At 45.4% G+C, this 20678-nt stretch overlaps 1 protein-coding gene across 4 annotated transcripts in view; it reads right to left on the bottom strand.

Annotated features, from left to right (window-relative positions):
* Window positions 1–20678, bottom strand: part of pdzd2 (PDZ domain containing 2) — a 376364-nt gene that overhangs the window by 53772 nt on the left and 301914 nt on the right. For all 4 annotated transcript variants that reach the window (XM_033031783.1, XM_033031770.1, XM_033031792.1 and 1 more), the window contains 2 exons: window positions 8140–8227; window positions 1017–1117 (listed from right to left, as the gene is read on the bottom strand). In XM_033031783.1, the coding sequence (XP_032887674.1) occupies window positions 1017–1117; window positions 8140–8227 (189 nt within the window). The remainder of the gene's footprint in view (window positions 1–1016; window positions 1118–8139; window positions 8228–20678) is intronic.

The raw sequence follows: 20678 nt of genomic DNA on the forward strand, positions 1-20678 counted from the left end.
GTCCAGAACCAGAGGCCACAGTTTAAGAATAAGGGGTAAGTCATTTAAAACGGAGATGAGGAAAAACTTTTTCACCTAGAGAGTTGTAAGTCTGTGGAATTCTCTGCCTCAGAAAGCGGTGGAGGCCGGTTCTCTGGATGCTTTCAAGAGAGAGTTAGAGCTCTTAAAGAAAGTAGAGTCAGGGGATATGGAGAGAAGGCAAGAACGGGGTACTTATTGTGGATGATCAGCCATTATCACATTGAATGAAGGTGCTGGCTCAAAGGGCTGAATGGCCTACTCCTGCACCTTTTATCTATTGTCATTGCTGTGCTAAGTGTGTTCAGTGCAAGTGACTGGGAACAAATCTGAACCTCTGTATGTACAACTTCAGAATTCAGAGCAATACGAATGCAAATAAAGGCATATGGATTATGGCAAGTAACAAGGTGCACAGAGATGTTATGGATATTTTTAATCATGGAGTGAATATTTTTATTTTCATCCAAAACTGTTAACGGTTAAAAATATGTTTTAGCTTAGTGCAAAATGTATTGAAATTACTTCTTTTTCATTATAATGTATACAAAAGCATTCATTTTTAATATATTAACCTCTGTATAAAAATGCCAATGTTATGCTTTCCTCACCCATTTGGTTTATATTTCTGTATAAGGTTTGTTATTGTCAGCTGTAATATTAATTTCTTCTTCACCACTAATAGAAGCTGTATATATCTGCATCTTATAATACAGTAAAATACGCAAACTGTAACAAAAACAGTCAATGCTAGAACCACAGGTCAAGAAGCATCTATATAAAGGAGAAGCAGGGTTAACATTTCAGCTTGAAGATCCTTTGTTAGAACTGAAAAACTACAACTCAGCAAGAAAATTAATACCATTTTTAGCTCAGAAACAAATGGGGCCTCTGGTGAAGAGATTTTGCAAAGTTCCAGTCTAGCAGAAGGAAAGTACATTAATATAATAATTACTACATTTTGTCCCGATTAAATTATTAAAAATGATCCTGCTTACACGGCTTGTGGGTTCCAGAAAGCGTTTCATTGTCCAACTGAGTGAAGATCCATCAGCCTGCTTGGATTTTACACTTGGTGATGGACTCTTTGATGAAAATCCTGTAGGAAAAGGACATTTTAATGAACTCCACAGATGTATCCTCTAGAAAAACCTTGTGCTACAGGTCGCCTTATTGCCATCTTGGGACACTATTAGGAACCTTGTGCATTACTGACCCATACCTCACCCCACACACTCCGCAGTGCCAACCCACCAACTCTCTCCAGAGTCTGCACCAATGCACAATTAGCCAAGATCATTGATCCTCCTAATCCTGCAGTATTCCAGTGCAGGTCAACACTCCTTTAAGCACTTATCTAATTTAAAGTTCCCTTTCCTCACTGAGTCCCAGCTCCATTCTTGCCTCTGACAATACCTTACCGCTCCTATCAACCATCCAAGTTGATACTAAATGTCACATTTCATTCTCCCTACTTTGCCCACAACCAAACATTTCAGCTAGGAGTCCAACACAGAAATAGAAGCAGTCATCGGCTCACACTGCCATCAGTGGGGTGAACCAGAACGTCTTCCAGTGACCATCAGCAAGGTAAGAGTATATGTAGATGTGGTTATTCTGAAACTCACTCGAGGTTGATGCTTTCGGATTTTTAGTCTATTCCTTTAACTAATGACATGACAAATGGTTCATATAACTAAGAGAGTCAAAGTTAAAACCATTTGGAAATTATCTGGATAGAAGAACAGCACTGGCAAAGAAGTAAAAATCATTGCAAGTTTTCAATCAAGTTAGAGATGCAAGTCCAAGATTATTTTCCAAATATGTCTACGTTATCAAGCCACGTTCAGTCAGTAAACTCCACGTGACACTCCACACATTGGCTTTAGTCCAGGACTGAGTTTGTTTTGATTGTAGTAAATACAGAAGAGGAAATTTAATTGCTCTGCAATATTAAACAACTTTCTCACTTCAGAAAATTAGCATTTGTTAAAATGTTGACACTGAGGACTGCAGACGCTGGAATCTGGAGCAAAATAAAACAAACTGTTGGAGGAACTTCAGGCAGCATCCTCGAAGGGAAATGGACAGTCAATGTTTTAGGTCAAGACTCTTCACCAGGTCGGGTTGAATAGAGGGGAGATAGCAAGTATAATGAGGTGGAGGGGTGGGGAATGGGGTAGCAAACAATAGGCTGATCCAGGTGATGAAGGGTTGACTGGTAGATGGAGTGAGATCACAGCATCATACAGCATGGAAACAGGCCCTTTGGTCCAACTTGCTCATGCCAACCAAGGTGCCCTATATTAACTAGTCCTGTTTGCCCATGCCTCCAAACCTTTCCTATCCATGTACCAGGCCAAATGTTTATTAAATATTATTATAGTGCCTGCCTCAAATACCTCCTGTGGCAGCTTGTTCCAAATACCCACCACCCTCTGAGTAAAAAGGCTGTCCCCCAGGTTCCTATCTTTTCACTCTCACCTTAAACCTTTGTCCTCAGATTCCCCTACTGATTAGGTAATCCCCTAGTGATTCCCCTACTCTGGGTAAAAGACTGCATTCACACTCTCTATTCACCTCATCTATATTACTAAATCTCTGATCTTGACCGCTTTTGGCCTACTGTGCTGTGATTTCCGAAAGAACGCCGCCACCTATGGCCGTCATTTTTGGCCACCTCGCCCAGAGCCCCCCTCCGCCTTACAGGTGCGGAGGATTTTTCCCATCGATGACAAATCAGAGAGATATTAATGTTTTTAAAAAATTCACCATTCTCCCTGCTGCCCCTGCTGGAAGGTGGGGGAGGGACTATAAAACCAGGAAGTGGTGTGCCTCACTCATCTCTGCAAGATGGATGAAGCCAAGGGTCACGTCTCTCTGAGCTCTGAATAACACTGAACAAATGTCTACACAACTGTGAGTACCCTTAATATGGTTTGAAAATGAAAATATGGTATGTTTGAAGTAAAAAGGCACTGCCTGCAAATGGTTGTTTGGATGCTTTGGCTTGAAGTTGAAAGGTTCTACTTACAGCAAATGGTGGCATGAAGTTGAAAGGCACTACTTACTGCAAATGGTGGCTTGGGTGCTTTGGCTTGAAGTTGAAATGCACTATTTACTGCAAATGGTGGCTTGGGAGCTTTGGTTTAAAGTTCAAAATGCACTACTTACTGTAAATGGTGGCTTGGGAGCTTTGGCTTGAAGTTTAAAAAAATCACCATTCTCTCTGCTGCACCTGCTGGAGGGAGCGGGAGGGACTATAAAACCAGGAAGTGGTGTGCCTCACTCAGTCTCTGCAAGATGGATGAAGCCAAGGGTCACGTCTCTCTGAGCTCTGAATGACTGAAAAAATGTCTACACAACTGAGTACCCTTAATGTGGTTTGAAAATGAAAATATGGTTTTTTAAAAGTAAAAAGGCACTGCCTGCAAATCGTTGTTTTTGGTGCTTTGGCTTGAAGTTGAAAGGCACTACTTACTGCAAATGGTGGCTTGGGAGCTTTGGTTTAAAGTTGAAAGGCTCTACTTACTGCAAATGGTGGCTTGGGAGCTTTGGTTTGAAGTTGAAAGGCACTACTTACTGCAAATAGTGGCTTGGGTGTTTTGGCTTGAAGTTGAAAGGCACTACTTACTGCAAATGGTGGCTTGGAACTTTGGCTTGAAGTTGAAAGGCACTAACTGCAAATGGTGGCTTGGGTGCTTTGCTTGAAGTTGAAAGGCTACTTACTGCAAATGGTGGCAGGTGATTTGGCTTGAAGTTTAAAGGCACTTCTTACTGCAAATGGTGGCTTGGGTGCTTTGGCTTGAAGTTGAAAAGCACTACTTACTGCAAATGGCGGCATGAGGTTGAAAGGCACTACTTACTGCAAATGGTGGCTTGGGTGCATTGGCTTGAAGTTGAAATGCACTATTTACTGCAAATGGTGGCTTGGGAGCTTTGGTTTAAAGTTGAAAGGAACTACACTGCAAATGGTGGCTTGGGTGCTTTGGCTTGAGGTTGAAAGGCACTACTTACTGCAAATGGCGGCTTGGGTGCTTTGGCTTGAAGTTAAATGGCACTACTGCAAATGCACTTACTTCCTGTTTGCACTGTATATTGATTTTAGATAAAACACTACCACTTACGGCTGTGATTTTTGGCCATCCTACTCAGTCCCCCCTCCGCTGAGCAGGTGCAGAGAATTCTTCCCATCAATGAAAAATAAAAGTGTTATTAGTGTTTAAAAAATGTTGAGAATCTCTCCTGTCAATCACGCCCTGAAAGCCACACCTTTTCCGGTGGGAGGGGGAGGGGTTATAAAACCCGGAAGTGTAGGTGTGGCTCAGTCTCTGCATGATGGGGGAGGGAGAGGTCATGACTCTGTCTGCGCTGTGAATCAACTGAACACACTGAATGTCTACTGAACTGTGAGTTTGGTGTTTTGTGTGGTTTTATGGTGGTTTCACCCTGCATGAAATGGTATGAAGCTGCATTTGAATTTGGTGGCCTTGGACCCTGCTTGAAGTGGAATAAAACTGCACTGAATTTGGTGGCCTTGCACCCTGCTGAAAGTGGTATGAAACTGCACTTGTATTTGGTGGCCTTGGATCCAGCTGGAAGTGGTATGAAACTGCACTTGAATTTGGTGGCCTTGCACCCTGCTTGAAGTGGTTGGAAACTGCACTTGAATTCGGTGGCCTTGCACCCTGCTCATAGTGGTAAGAAACTGCATTTTAATTTGGTGGCCTTGCACCCTGATTGAAATGGTAGGAACATGGATTTGAATTTGGTGGACTTGCACCCTGCTTGAAATGGAATTTCAAGGAATAGTCATGAGTCAACTGCCTGCCCACCAGCCGTGAGTGAGCTGCCAGCACATCAGGCTTGAGGGACTGAGCTGCCACCCCAAGAACCCATACCAGCGCTCCAGAAAGCCCCCCCACTGGCCACCAATATTGGAATTGGTGGAGAGGTGGAATATTGCGTCGGGGGACCAGTCCTCCCGTGTGAACATGGGACCCAAGGGGTCCCACTTAGTCTAGTGATCTTATACACCTCGAGGTAGGGGAGGGAAAAGTGGGGACTGCAACCGAAGCTGGGAGGCGTTAGATGGAGACAACAATGGCGGCAGATTAGGGAATCTGATAGGAAAGGAAAATGAAAAGGAACCAAATAAGGGTGATTACTGAGCAGTTGGGAACAGTGGGGGAGGAAAAAAATGTGAATGAGTGTGCGGGTAATGGGTGGACGGTGCTGGTGAGAAAGGGCAGTCTTGGAAAGAAGAGTGTATAAGAGAGAACCAGGGTATATCATGAATGAGAGCGAGACAGAGGGTGAAGGGTTACGGGAGTATGGAGAATTCATGCCGTCAGGTTGCAGACTAGCCAGGCAGAATATGAGGGACTGGAGGAACAGTATTTCATAATTCACATGGATCGTTTACAGCCTTGTGGCATGGGCATTGAACTCTCCAATCTTGGGTAATACACTCTTCTGTCCCTTTTTCACTCCTGCTTTAATCAAGTCCTCTCTCACACACCCTTCTTTCTCAGCCATCCCACCTACCCCTGACCTCCATCTCCCAGTTTTTTTCTCTCAACCCTTTACTCCATCTGCCCATCATCCAGACACTCCCACCACCGTGTCCCCTCCCCTCATTATTCCCATCTGCCCACATTTCCCCTCTCCTCTTATTTGGTTCATCATTACCTTCCTTTCTGATCAGAATCCATAATCTGCAATGCTCTGTGTTTCCTGCTATCACCTCCCAGCCTCAGTCACTATCTCCATCCTTCCCTCCCCCACTTGATTCCAGCTGCCTCGCCGGGAACTACCTATTGCCTACCAACTCTATCCCATAGGTTCAAGGTGAAGGGGAAAAGATTTAATAGGAATCTGAGGGGTAACTCTTTCACACACAGGGTGGTGGGTGTATGGAACAAGCAGCCAGAGGAGGTAGTCGATGCTGGGACTATCCCAACGTTTAAGAAACAGTTAGACGGGTACATGGATAGGACAGGTTTGGAGGGATATTGACCAAAAGCAGGCACGTGGGACCAGTATAGCTGGGACATGTTGGCCGGTGTGGGCAAATTGGGCTGCAGGGCCTGTTTCCGCACTGTATGACTATCCTATCCATCCACGTAGCTATTTATGCTGGGTATCTCCCCTCTAGAGATGAAACTAGAGAGGCAGGGGGGTTGGAAAGAGTGATGGGAAGGTCGAGGTTAGGACCAGTAAGTCTCAAAGGAAGGACAGGCAGGGAGAGGAGAAGTAAATGGTGACGCTGATGGGCTGAGGTGTGTTTATTTCAATGCAAGTAGTATTGTGGAGAAAGCAGATGAACATATAGAGTCTGGATGGGTGCTTGGGTCGAGGATGTTGTGGCTATTATGGAAGTGTGGTTGTAAGAGGGACACGACTGGCAGCTTAACGATCTGGGTTTTCAATGTTTCGGATGTGATCAAGAGAGAGGCAAAAGAGCTGGAGGAGTTGTGCTACTGATCAGAGGGACTGCCAAGGTGGAACTCAAGAGAAAATATGCAGGAGACAATATGGGTAGAGCTTAGAAATAAGAAAGGTGCAAGCACTCTAAAGGGGTTGTACAGTAGCCCCACCCCCCCCCCCCCCCCCCCAATAGCAGGTGATAATGGAACAGGAATGTAGACAGATTACCAAAAGATGCCAAAGCAACAGGGTTGTGTTAGTGGGTAATTTTAACTTCTCCAATATTGACTTAGAGTGATAGTGTGGAAACAGGCCCTTCTGCCCTACATACCCACACCGGCCAACATGTCCCAGCTACACTATCCCACCTGCCTGCATTTGGTCCATATCCCTCCAAACCTGTCCTATCCATGTACCTGTCTAACTTTTTCTTAAACGTTGGGATATCCCAGCCTCAACTACCTCCTCTGGCAACTTGTTCCAAACACCCTTTGTGTGAAAAAGTTATCCCTCAAATATCTATTAAATCTTTTCCCCTTCACCTTGAAAATTATGTCCTCGATTCTCCTATTCTGGGCAAGAGATTCTGTGCATCTACCCGATTTATTCCTCTCATGATGTTATGCACTTCTATAAGATCACCCCTCATCCTCCTGCGTTCCATGGAATAGAGACCCAGCCTACTCAACCTCTCCCTATAGCTCACACACAATAGTCCTGGCAACATCCTCATAAATCTTCTCTGACCCCTTTCAAGCTTGACAATATCTTTCCTATAACATGGTGCGCAGAACTGAACACAATATTCTAAATGCGGTCTCGCCAATGTCTTATACAATTGCAACATGACCTCCCAACGTCTATACTCAATAATCTGACTGACTGGCACTCAGACTGATGAAAGTCTTTTTGACCACCTTATCTACCTGCGACTCGACCTTCAAGGAACTAAGCATCTGCACTCCTAGATCCCTCTAGGACTTGCTTGGTGCAAAAGGCTTGGACGGGGTAGAATTTGAGAGATGTATCCAAGAGGGTTCTTTGAAATAGTATGTGGATAGTCCAAGCCGAGAAGGGAACATACTGTGGACCATGTTTTGGAAAATCAACCTGGCCAGGTAACTGGTGTTTCAGTGCAAAAACATTTTCGGGACAGTGATCATAACTCCATTAGCTCTAAGATTATTTTGAATAGAGAGAGGTTAGGACCTTGTGGGATGGTACTAAATGAGAGCAAGGTAAACTACAATGTTATTGGGCAGGAGCTCGAGAGGTTACACTGGAAGCAGTTGTTATTGGGTAAGACTACATCTGACATGTAGGAGTCATTTAAAGGCCAGTTGATCGAAGTTCAGAACAAGCATATTCCAGTAAGGTAGAGGGATATGCATCCCTCTCGGATGACCAGAGGTTGTAGATTTGGCCAAAAAGAAAAAGGATGCAAGGTTTACGAGGATAGAATCAGGCAGAGGCATTGAGGAATATATCGAAAGGAGGAAAAAACTCCTAAGCGGGTGATTAGGCCCAAAAGGGGACACAAAATGATGTCATAGATTAAAGAATATTCCCAAGCTTTTTAGTCAACAAAAGGTATCTCTTCTCTTATTATCTTAAATTGGGTTTTTTAAATTTTCATAACTGCATTTAACAACGTATAGAGTTAATTCAAAATGCTGAAACAGTTGTTGGTACCTGCGGTGTGTAACAATTGTCCATCTTTGCTTATGCTCTCACGATGAGTTGAACGTGAAATAACTTCATCCATTTCCTGTTCAGAGACCTATATTGAACAACAGAATGGAAAAAAATAGTATTTTGCAAACTATCCATTTTACTACTGCATCATCAAAATAATTACTGACTGCACCTCCAATAAATCCTTATGCATTTCTATAAGAAAGTCAGAAGACCGCTGTGTACAGAATTGGAGAAAATAATTTGCAAAGCTCTGTTTCCATCTGGGCTTTCATGTGCTGGTAGGTTCTGTTATTTTACCCCTCAATTCAAATTTGCATGACTAGATATGAAAAATCAATTTATATAGATGATTAATAGACAAAGTCCACAAAACTACGTAACAATTTCATATCAAAGTAACCTCCCACCATTCTCTACTCTCAATTCATCAGTCTGGCTGCCAAGATGAGATTTACCATTCTAGGACATCCGAGGTCCACTTTTTATAATGAGCATGGATTTCCCCCTTCTGTCATAGATCCCTCACCCAGGACTCCTGGGTCTCATAGTCCTGCTCCTGCTGCCCCTCCCCCTAGATGGAACAAGGATAGAGTTCCCCTGGTCCTCACCTTTCACCACCAGCTTCCACATCCAACACGTCATACTCCGACATTTCCGTCATCTCCAACATGATCGCACCACTAGTCACATCTTCCCACCTCCACCCATCTCCATCTTCCACAGTGACCACTCCCTCCGCTACTCCTTGGTGTAGTCCTTCCCACTCAAACCACCCCCTCCTCAGGTACTTTCCCCAGCAACTGCAGGAGATGAAACATCTGTCCCTATACGTCCTCCCAGGGACTCCAGCAGTCCTTCCAGGTGAACGTGCACCTCCTCTAATGTCACCTACTACATCCGATGTTCCTGATGTGGCATCCTGAACATTGGCAAGACCAAGCGTAGACTCAGCAACCATTTTGCTGAGCACTTGCGCTCAATCTGCCATGGCCTACCGTAGCGAACCATATTAACTCCCCTCCCATTCACACAATCACCTTTTTGTCCTGGGCCTCCTCCATTACCAGAGGGTCGCAACATGCAAACTGGAGGAACAGCGCCTCATATTCTGCTTGGGTAGCTTACAACCCAATGGTATGTACATTGAATCCTCCAATTTTAAATAACCTCTAACTAATTTCAGCCCCCCCCCTCCCCCATTCCTCCTTCTGGCTTCACAATCTGCAACTCATCCTACCTGTCTCTCCAACCATCTGCCTGTCAAAAAATCCCCATCTACTCGTCTCGACCTATTATCCACACGTTTCTTCCTGCCTCTCCCCGTTTTCCAGCTTCCTTCTCCCCTCCCCCTTAATTAGCCTGAAGAAGGGTTTCGACCCAAAATGCCACCTATCCCTGTTCTTCAGAGATGCTGCCTGATCCAATGAATTACTCCAACACTTTGTATCCTTCTGTTTATTAACCAGCATCTGTAGTTCTTTGTTTTTATAACTTAAATAAAATGTCCTCGGCTACAGAATCATCCATTTACATAGCAGCAATTAGAACATTGGTACTTAAAAGGTGTAAGATTATATTTAATTGTTTGTGTTTAGAAAGCTCTGGGTGTTTTTATACAAGAATCACAAAAGGTTAACACGTAGGTTGAGTAGGCAAGTATATATCAATAGCAACTTCGCCTAGACCACCCATATTGAAGCAATGTCAAAGAAAGCACACCAACAGCTACTTGCTTAGAAGGCCGAGGAAGTTCGGCATGTTCCCAACATCTCTCACCAACATCTACAGATGCGCCTTAGAAAGCATTTTATCGGGATGCATCACAGCTTGGTTTGGGAACCGCTCCATCCAAGACGGCAAGAAATTGCAGCAAATTGTGGATGCAGCCCAGACCATCACACAAACCAACCTCCTTTCAATTGAGTAGAAAAGAACTGCAGATGCTGGTTTAAACCGAAAATAGACTGCAGTGTTGGTGAGAGTGAAGATCTCTGGAGATGCTGTCTGACCCACTGAGTTACTCCAGCTTTGTGTCCATCTCCTTTGCATTGACTCAATTTATACCATGCTGCCTCGGCAAGGCCAGCAGCATAGGTAAATGGCTTGATTGTAATCATGTATTGTCTTTCCGCTGACTGGATAGCACGCAGCAAAATATTTTCAAAATAAGATTAGTGATGATGAATGTAGGTCCCTTATAGGCCTGTCACACTTAGGCGATTATTTAGGCGACTGTCATAGTCGTAGCAGTTCGCTGAAAAATCAGCGACTGGACTGCCCTACGACAATGTCGAAGACAACCTACCACCTAGTCGACGTCTAGCTATGGCAAGCTACCGACAACCGGCGACCCAATCGTCATGACTTAGGACGTCAACCTACGACCATACCTACGGCAACCTATGACCACACAGGCAACAACCTACGACAACCGAAGTCAACCTACGTCCACCCACGACAAGCTACGACCCTGTCGGCGACAACTGAAGACAATTCAGTCGCCAGTACCTGTTGCCGGTTGACGTAGGTAGTCGCCAATAGAATTCACCGAAGTCAGCACCGGTGACAACCTCCATCACCTGGCGACAACCTACAACAGCACCTAGGTCAGGAGAAGTCTAGCTACACTCATTGGCATCAGCCCATGTTGAAAATCCAGCAGCGGCCAGAAAGATGCTACCACTCTTTGGGCGACAGAGAAGACGACTCACAACCATACAGGTGACACCCCGGCGACTATGTGGCGACAGCCTAGTCGCCTGTAGTCACCTAAAAAAGCCTAAGTGGGACAGGTGAATTTATAATGGGAAACAAGGAAATTGGAAACAAGGAAATGGCGGAACAGTTAAACAAGTACTTTGGTTCTGGCTTCATTAAGGAAGACACAAACAATCTCCCGGAAATACTTGGGGACCGAGGATCTAGTGGGAGGGGGAAACTGAAGATAATCCACGTTTGTCAGAAAATGATGTTAGGTAAACTGTTGGGACATAAGGTATATAAATCCCCGGGACCTGATGGTCTGCATCCCAGAGTATTCAAGGAGGTGGCCCTAGAAATCGTGGATGCATTGGTGATCATTTTGCAATGTTCTGTATCAGTTCCTGTGGACTGGAGGGTAGCCAACTCCACTTATTAAGAAAGGAGAGAGAGGGAAAACTGGGAATTATAGACCAGTTAGCCGTACATCAGGTGTGGGGAAGATGCTGGAGTCAATTATTAAATATGTTATAGCAGCGCATTTGGAAAGCAGTGACGGGATCGGTCAAAGTCAGCATGGATTTATGAAGGGGAAATCATGCTTGACTAATCTTTTGGGACTTTTTGAGGATGTAACAAGTAAAATGGATAAGGGAGAGTCAGTGAATGTGGTGTATCTGAACTTTCACAAAGCCTTTGACAAGGTCCCACACAAGAGATTAGTGCGCAAAATTAGAGCACATGGTATTGGCATGGATAGAGAACTGGTTGGCAGACAGGAAGCAAAGAGTAGGAATTAACGGGTCATTTTCAGAATGGCAGTGACTAGTGGGGTGCCGCAAGGCTCTGTGCTGGGACCCCAGTTGTTTACAATATATATTAATGATTTAGACGAAGGAATTAAATGTAACATCTCTAAGTTTGCGGATGGCAGTGTGAGCTGCAAGGAGGTTGCTTTGAGGCTGCAGGGTGACTTGGATAGGTTGGTGAGTGGGCAGAGGCATGGCAGATGCAGTAAAATGTGGATAAATGTGAGGTTATCTACTTTGGTGACAAGAACAGGAAGGCAGATTATTATATGAATGGTTTCAGATTAGGAGAAGGGGAGATGCATTGAGACCTGGGTGTGCTTATACATCAGTCACTGAAAGTAAGCCAGGGCATCGGAAATGTCCTCGCTCTTCAGGGAACGGCGATTCCCCTCCTCCACCATAGATGAGACTCGCACCAGGGTCTCTTCCATACCCCGCAACACTGCTCTCTCTCCCCATCCCCGCACTCGCAACAAGGGCAGAGTCCCCCTAGTCCTCACCTTTCACCCCACCAGCTGGCAAATACAACAAATCATCCTCCGCCATTTTCGCCACCTCCAACGTGACCCCACCACTCGCCACATCTTCCCATCTCCCCCCATGTCTGCCTTCCGCAAAGACCGCTCCCTCCGCAACTCCCTTGTCAATTCTTCCCTTCCCTCCCGTACCACCCCCTCCCCGGGCACTTTCCGTTGCAACCGCAAGAAATGCAACACCTGTCCCTTTACCTCCCCCCTCGACTCCATTCAAGGACCCAAGCAGTCGTTCCAGGTGCGGCAAAGGTTCACCTGTATCTCCTCCAACCTCATCTACTGCATCCGCTGCTCTAGATGCCAGCTGATTTACATCGGTGAGACTAAGCGGAGGTTGGGCGATCGTTTCGCCGAACACCTCCGCTCAGTCCGCAAGAACCTACCTGAATTCCCGGTGGCTCAGCACTTCAACTCCCCCTCCCATTCCCAATCCGACCTCTCTGTCCTGGGTCTCCTCCATTGCCAGAGTGAGCAACATCGGAAATTGGAGGAACAGCACCTCATATTCCGCCTGGGTAGGCTGCGTCCGTCGGGCATGAACATTGAATTCTCCCAATTTTGCTAGCCCTTGCTGTCTCCTCCCCTTCCTTAACCCTCGAGCTGTCTCCTCCCATCCCCCCTCCCTCGGGCTCCTCCTCCTCCCTTTTTCCTTCCTTCTCCCTCCCCACCCCCTATCAGTCTGAAGAAGGGTTTCGGCCCGAAACGTCACCTATTTCCTTCGCTCCATAGATGCTGCTGCACCCGCTGAGTTTCTCCAGCATTTTTGTGTACCTACTGAAAGTAAGCATGCAGGTTTATGCAGGCAATGAAGAAAGCCAATGGCATGTTGGCCTTCATGGCGAGAGGATTTGAGTTTAGGAGCAAGGAGATCCCACTGCAGTTGTACAGGGCCCTGGTGAGACCGCACCAGGAGGATTGTGTGCAAATTTGGTCTCCTAATTTGAGGAAGGACATTATTGCTATTGAGGGAGTGCAGCGTAGGTTCACCAGGTTAATTCCCAGATTGGTGAAACTGACATATGATGAAAGAATGGTTTGACTGGGCTCGGATTTGCTGGAATTTAGAAAGCTGAGAGCTTACAGAAACATATAAAATTCACAAAGGATTGTTCCCGATGTTGGGGAAGTCCAGAACAAGGAGTCACAGTTTAAGGATAAGGGGGAAATCGTTTAGGACCGAGATGAGGAAAACCTTTTTTACACAGAGAGTGGTGAATCTGTGGAATTCTCTGCCACAGAAGGTAGTTGAGGCCAGTTCATTGGCTATATTTAAGAGGGAGTTAGATGTGGCCCTTGTGGCTAAAGGGATCAGGGGGTATGGAGAGAAGGCAGGTACAGGATACTGAGTTGGATGATCAGCCATGATCATATTGAATGGCGGTGCAGGCTCGAAGGGCCGAATGGCCTACTCCTGCACCTATTTTCTATGTTTCTATGACAGGGTAGATGCTGGAAAATGTTCCCGATGTTGGGCGTCCAGAACCAGAGGTCACAATTTAAGAACAATGGGTAGGCCATTTAGGACTGAGATGAAGAAAAACATTTTGACATTGTGAATCTGTGGAATTCTCTGCCACAGAAGGCAGTGGAGGCCAATTCACTTAAAGAGAGAGTTAGATTTAGCTCTTAGGGCTAAAGGAATCAAGGGATATGGGGAAAAAGCCAGAACGGGGTACTGATTTTGGATGATCAGCCATGATCGTATTGAATGGCTCAAAGGGCGGAATGACCTACTCCTGCACCTATTTTCTATGTTTCTATTATGTTTAGTTTTGGGCACCCTGCTGTATGAAGAATGTTGTTAAGCTGGTAAGAGTGCAGAGAAGATTTACAAGGATGTTGCCAGGACTTGAGAGCCTGAGCTATGAGGAGAGGTTGGGTTAGCCAGGATTTTAGGGAATCAAGAACCAAAGGACATAAGTTTCAAGGTGAGAGGTGAAAGATTCAATAGGAACATGAGGTGTAACTTTTTCCACACAGAGGACGGTGGGTGTATGGAATGAGCTGCCAGTGGAGATAGTTGGCGCAGGTACTATAACAACATGTAAAATACATTTGGACAGGTACACCAATAAGAAAGTTTTAGAGGGATGTGGGTCAACTAAGGGCTGGTGGGACTAGCGTAGATGGAGCATCTTAGTTGGCATGGGCAAGTTGGAGCAAAAGGCCTGTTTCTGTGCTGTGTGACTATGACTAATTATTGTATTTATGTATGTTATATCTGATCTTTTTGGACAGTATACAAGACAAACCTTTCCACTGTACTTCAGTACAATGACAATAATAATGTAAACCTAAACCTAAACTGAAGCAAGCAGAATGACAAAAGACAAAAGTTATTAATACAGCAGTATCCAGATTGGGATGGAATCCAAGAGGAATAGGTCAGTTAGCCAAGGTTGAGGAATGCATTCCTGGCAAAGAAACAGAAAGCTGAAAATAAGGGAAAGACTAGATACCGGATAACAGGTAAAAAAAAAAATATTTTTTTTTAAATTAAAAGACAGAGTTTGTATTATTACAGCATACTAGACCAATGCAGACCCGTTGGATCTGCTCCCCCAATGCAAGATTCCACCACTCACCCGTTCCCCCAATGCAATATTGCACCACTCACGCATAGCCCCTAAATGCACAGGCACGGCTCATTTCCCCTCATCCCCCAGCACTCCGTCCTCCTCCTCTTCACCCTCCCTCCAATCCCTAGAGAGGGAGCAGAGGGGGGGGGGGGGGGGGGTAGAGAGGGAGGGGTGGTAGAGAGGGTGCGGGGGGGAGGGGGGGTAGAGAGGGGAGGGTGATGGGGGTAGAGAGGGAGAGGGAGGGGGAGGGGGTAGAGAGGAGGTGGAGGGGGAGGGGGTAGAGAGGGAGGGATGGAAGTAGAGAAAGACGCTACGACTCTTTGGGCGACTGAGGAGACTACTCACGACCATACAGGCAACACCCTGGCGACATGTCGCGGGGTGAAGCCTGTATGGTCGTGAGTAGTCGCCCAAAGAATCGTACCTTGTTCTAGTCGCCGCTGAATTTTCAACATGTTGAAGATTTTCGGCGACCTGCAACGACCTATGACGGGTGCCGGCAGTCGCCGAAAATGTTGCGTAAGTGGGACAGGCCCATAAGACTTAAACATCTAGCTTCATAAAAGGGCAGATCAGTTAATTCAAAGACATTTTTGTGAAATGATAATAGTTCTAAAGTATGTCTCAATATTATTTTGTTTACACATTCACATAAATGCAGCACTTTACTTACTTACTGGCAGCACTTATTGGCTTTAACTCACATGAAACGTTATTCCCTTGTACCTATACACTGTAAATTTCTCGATTGTAATCATGTTTTCTCTTTCCGCTGACTGGATAGCACGCAACAGAAAGCTTTTCACTGCAACTCGCTGCACATGAGAATAAACAAAACTATAATTATAACACTTATTTCCCATTCCTAATTGCCCTTGATTTGGAGCAGTACTTCAAAACGCATTGCAGTCCTTGTGAGGAGGCCGTGCTTGAAATGTTATTAGGTTGGGATTTCCAAAATTTTGGCCCAGTGACAAGAAAGGATTGACAAATATTTTCAAGGCAGAATGGTAAACTTTAAGGTGGTGCTGTTTCGATGTGCTAGTTGTGCTCGGCTGGGAAAGTACATCTCGGACACGCTGACCCTCAGCATAGGAGCACCGCAGGGCTGCGTTCTCTCCCCTCTCCTTTACTCTCTCTACACCGACGACTGCACCTCCACAGACCCTCTGTCAAGCTTCTCAAGTTTGCGGACGACACAACCCCGATTGGACTGATCCAGGTTGGGGAGGAATCTGCCTACAGACAGGAAGTGACACAGCTGGCGTCCTGGTGCCATTGCAACAGCCTTGAGCTCAATGTTCTTAAGACAGTGGAATTGATTGTAGACTTTAGGAGAGCTACCCCTCCCCTCCACCCACTTATTAACAACACCACAGTCACATCTGTGGAGTCATTTAAGTTCTTCGGAACCATCATCTCCAGGGACCTTAAATGGGAGGCCACCATCGACTCCACAGAGGATGTACGTCCTGCGGCAGCTGAGAAAACACAACCTGCCACAGGCAATGGTTGTCCAGTTTTACACTACCATCGTAGAGTCTGTCCTCACCTTCTCCATCATAGTCTGATTTGGCTCAGCCACCAAGCATGACATCCGAAGGTTGCAGAGCATCGTTCGATCAGCCGTGAAAGTTATTGGCTGCAACCTTCTCCCCATTGACGAGCTGTACACTGCAAGGGCCAGGAAGCGAGCAGGTAAGATCATCCCTGACCCCTCTCACCCTGGCCAAAAAATCTTTGTACTTCCCTCTGGGAGGCGACTCCGGTCTATCGACAGCCAGACATAAAAACAACTTCTTCCAACAACCAAAGGTCTGTCGCCTCTTTTTACTCTGGTATTTTATTTTCACATGTTTAAATGTTTTATTTTTAATTGTCTGCTGTATATTGTGGTTTTCACCATGTGCGAGCAAAGCACCAAGTCAAATTCCTTGCATGTATGCAGTAAGCATGCAGGTACAGCAGGCAGTGAAGAAAGCGAATGGCATGTTGGCCTTCATAACAAGAGGAGTTGAGTATAGGAGCAAAGAGATCCTTCTGCAGTTGTACAGGGCCCTAGTGAGACCACATCTGGAGTATTGTGTGCAGTTTTGGTCTCCAAATTTGAGGAAGGACAGTCTTGCTATTGAGGGAGTGCAGCGTAGGTTCACAAGGTGAATTCCCGGGATGGCGGGACTGTCATATGCTGAGAGAATGGAGCGGCTGGGCTTGTATACTCTGGAATTTAGGATGAGAGGATATCTTATTGAAACATGTAAGATTATTAAGGGTTTGGACACACTAGAGGCAGGAAACATGTTCCAGATGTTGGGGAAGTCCAGAACCAGGGGCCACAGTTTAAGAATAAGGGGTAAGCCATTTAGAACGGAGATGAGGAAACACTTTTTCACACAGTTGTGAGTCTGTGAAATTCTCTGCCTCAGAGGGCGGTGGAGGCCGGTTCTCTGGATACTTTCAAGAGAGAGCTAGATAGGGCTCTTAAAGGTAGCGGAGTCAGGGGATATGGGGAGAAGGCAGGAACGGGGTACTGATTGTGAATGATCAGCCATGATTACATTGAATGGCGGTGCTTGATCGAAGGGCCGAATGGCCTACTCCTGCACCTATTGTTTACATACTTGGCCAATAAAATTTTATTCTGATTCTAGTTACTCTACCTACCTGGATGGCAGAGGTGTGAGAGTGCTGAAGCCAGGGCCGGATTTAGATGAAGAGAGGCCCTAAGCTGTTCCACTTGTGAGGCCCCCTCCGCGATGGTTTTCAGCGCTGGCGGCGAGGCAGCCATGGCGACCAAATCTCCCACAATTCAAAGCGAGGGAGAAAGTGCCCAGCGCCGTTGCAGTGCGCATGCGCAGGGCGGCCGATGATGTGCTGGCCGTGGTTGTGCGCATGTGCAGGGGAGAGGACGTGCAGGCCGCAGCAATGAGCATGTGCAAGGCGGCCTGTCATGCCGACGGGTGAGGAGCGAGCGGAACCCGGTGGCCCGGACACGGATAGCGGGGGGAGATGGAGAGAGAGAGAGAGAGATAGAGAGGGGGGCCCGCCCAGAGTTGAACGGTTGGTGTCCTGCCTTGGCCGGAGGCCCCCCTAGACCTCGAGGCCCTAAGCTTAAGCTTGTCTAGCTTATAGGTAAATCCGGCCCTGGCTAAAGCAGAAATCACAATAGGTTTTTGTAGCCTTACTGCAAGGCTCAAGCCAAATGCAAGTCTCCTTCCAGCTTAGGAACACAGAAAACAATTTCCATCACGGGAAAAAATATTTTGCTGATAATTTTTGTTCGCAAGTCCAAACCTGGGTAAGCTGCAAGCACGTGAAGAGAATACCAACTTATGTAAGGATATTGCAAATTGGTTTCCAGTATCAACTACCACAGTTTTGCTACCCTATGCCTTAACTGAAGAGCACAATTTACTCTGAGAAGCCCCTCAGCACCTGTGTGGGAGACGTACACAAAGCCACATTTAATGCTATCTCATTCTCAAAACATTACTCTATCCAGACAGCATTTTCCTCACATTCCCATTTTAACACCAAAAGCATCCATAATTTGATTTACAACCCGACTCTATGGTACAAACTCACACTGAGAACTTTGTGCAAAATCAGCTGTAAACCTGCAGTAAATGAGTTTCACAAACAGTCTTTATGTAAAGCTCTGAACACAAAACATTGTACCACTTTGTGCACCTGCACAAACCCCGCTTATGAAGTGTGAAAGCATAACTAATTATTCAGCACTTGAGCCACCCATTATCCCTTGTGAAACTACAGTTACATGCTTGTTTTTCTGAATGGTTTGTTTGGGGGTGGGGCAGTTACATTTCAAAGTTTGGAACAGCAGAGTTGGTGTCCTTGGATTCTGTTGTTACGATGCCAGTTTATCTCAACTGGGAGAATGATTCCCATTTATCATTCGTGGTATGCTAATAATCAGATTTCAAAGTTATTTCCTCTCAGCTGGCCTCTTTGGATTCTACACAATATAATCTGCCAGAAATTATGCAAGACCAAGTGTATTCAGGAGTTCCTTTCACTGTAGTCAAAAATTTCAAAATACAGTGGTTCATTCTCAGATATTTTAAAAAGTCTGCTGCTTCACTTTTTATTGATAGTGGAAGGCGATTTAAGCCCATGAGGCATTAACATAGAAACATAGAAAATAGGTGCAGGAGTAGGCCATTCGGCCCTTCGAGCCTGCACCGCCATTCAATATGATCATGGCTGATCATCCAACTCAGTATCCTGTACCTGCCTTCTCTCCATACCCCCTGATCCCTTTAGCCACAAGGGCCACATCTAACTCCCTCTTAAATATAGCCAATGAACTGGCCTCAACTACCTTCTGTGGCAGAGAATTCCAGAGATTCACCACTCTCTGCGTGAAAAATGTTTTCCTCATCTCGGTCCTAAAAGATTTCCCCTTTATCCTTAAATGGTGACCCCTTGTTCTGGACTTCCCCAACATCGGGAACAATCTTCCTGCATCTAGCCTGTCCAACCCCTTAAGAATTTTGTAAGTTTCTATAAGATCCCCCCTCAATCTTCTAAATTCTAGCGAGTACAAGCCGAGTCTATCCAGTCTTTCTTCATATGAAAGTCCTGACATCCCAGGAATCACTCTGGTGAACCTTCTCTGTACTCCCTCTATAAAAATGTTTTCCTTTGTTGGAATTAATAAAATGATGCTGAAAAATGTTGCACACAAAAACATTCTTTCCCAGGTAATGACTCTGGCTTATCTCTATAGCAGCACAATGTCTGAATCGTGTTAAAGAAGACTGTGTCCCTTTAAGACCGATGGCCATTCGCTTCCTGTTTATGCCCACTGGATCATTTGTTGTAGCAATAAGGCAGCTCTATCTAATCTAGTAATGCCAATTTACAAATTCACAAGTTATAGGAGTAGAATTGGGCCATTCAGCCCATCTAGTCCACTCCGCCATTCAATCATGGCTGATCTCTGCCGCCTAATCCTATTTTCCTGCCTTCTCCCCATAACCCTTGACACCCGCTCTAATCAAGAATCTGTTTATCTGCCTTAAAAATATCCACTGACGTGGCCTCCACAGCCCTCTGTGGCAATGAGTTCCACAGATTAACTACCCTCTGACTAAAGAAGTTCCTTCTCACCTCCTTTCTAAAATAACACCCTTTAATTTTGAGGCTATGACCTCTGGTACTAGACTCTCCTACCAGTGGAAATATCCTTTCCACATCCACTCTATCTATGCCTTTCATTATTCTGTAAGTTTCAATGAGGTACCCCTCAACCTTCTAAATTCCAACGAGTGGAGGCCTAGTGCTGTCAAACGCTCATCCTATGCTAACCTACTCATTCCTGGAATCATTCTTGTAAACCTCCTCTGGACCCTCTCCAGAGCCAGCACGTCCTTTCTCAAATGCCCAAATGTGCTCACAGTACTCCAAATGCAGCCTGGCCAGCGCCGGTCAGCACATAACAATGTTATTTCACTTATTTATGAACAACTAATGATGAACAGATAATTTAAAAAGTGTGGAGATGTTTGACTCCAAAGCAACGGAAATCTGCTCTCGAATTGGAAATAGTTCTGGTATTTACTATCAAGATGTACATCAAAGCTTCCAATTGGTTAACTTCAGAAAAGTTGTCACCTGTTGCACTATAATATTTAAGTGTTTCTATTGTTATAGACGTATAGAGTCATACAGCATGGAGACAGGCCCATTTGCCCAACTGACCATGCTGACCAAGATACCCCATCTAAGCTAGTCCCATTTGTCTGCTTGTGGCCCATATCAATCTAAAATGTTCCTATCTATATACCGGTCCATGTGTCTTTTAAATGTTATTATTATGGTACTTGCCTCAACTACCTCCTTTGCCAGCTTGTTCCATGTACCCACCACCCTATGAGTGAAAAAGT

Source organism: Amblyraja radiata, chromosome 1, assembly GCF_010909765.2.
Source record: "Amblyraja radiata isolate CabotCenter1 chromosome 1, sAmbRad1.1.pri, whole genome shotgun sequence".
Lineage (NCBI taxonomy): Eukaryota > Metazoa > Chordata > Chondrichthyes > Rajiformes > Rajidae > Amblyraja > Amblyraja radiata.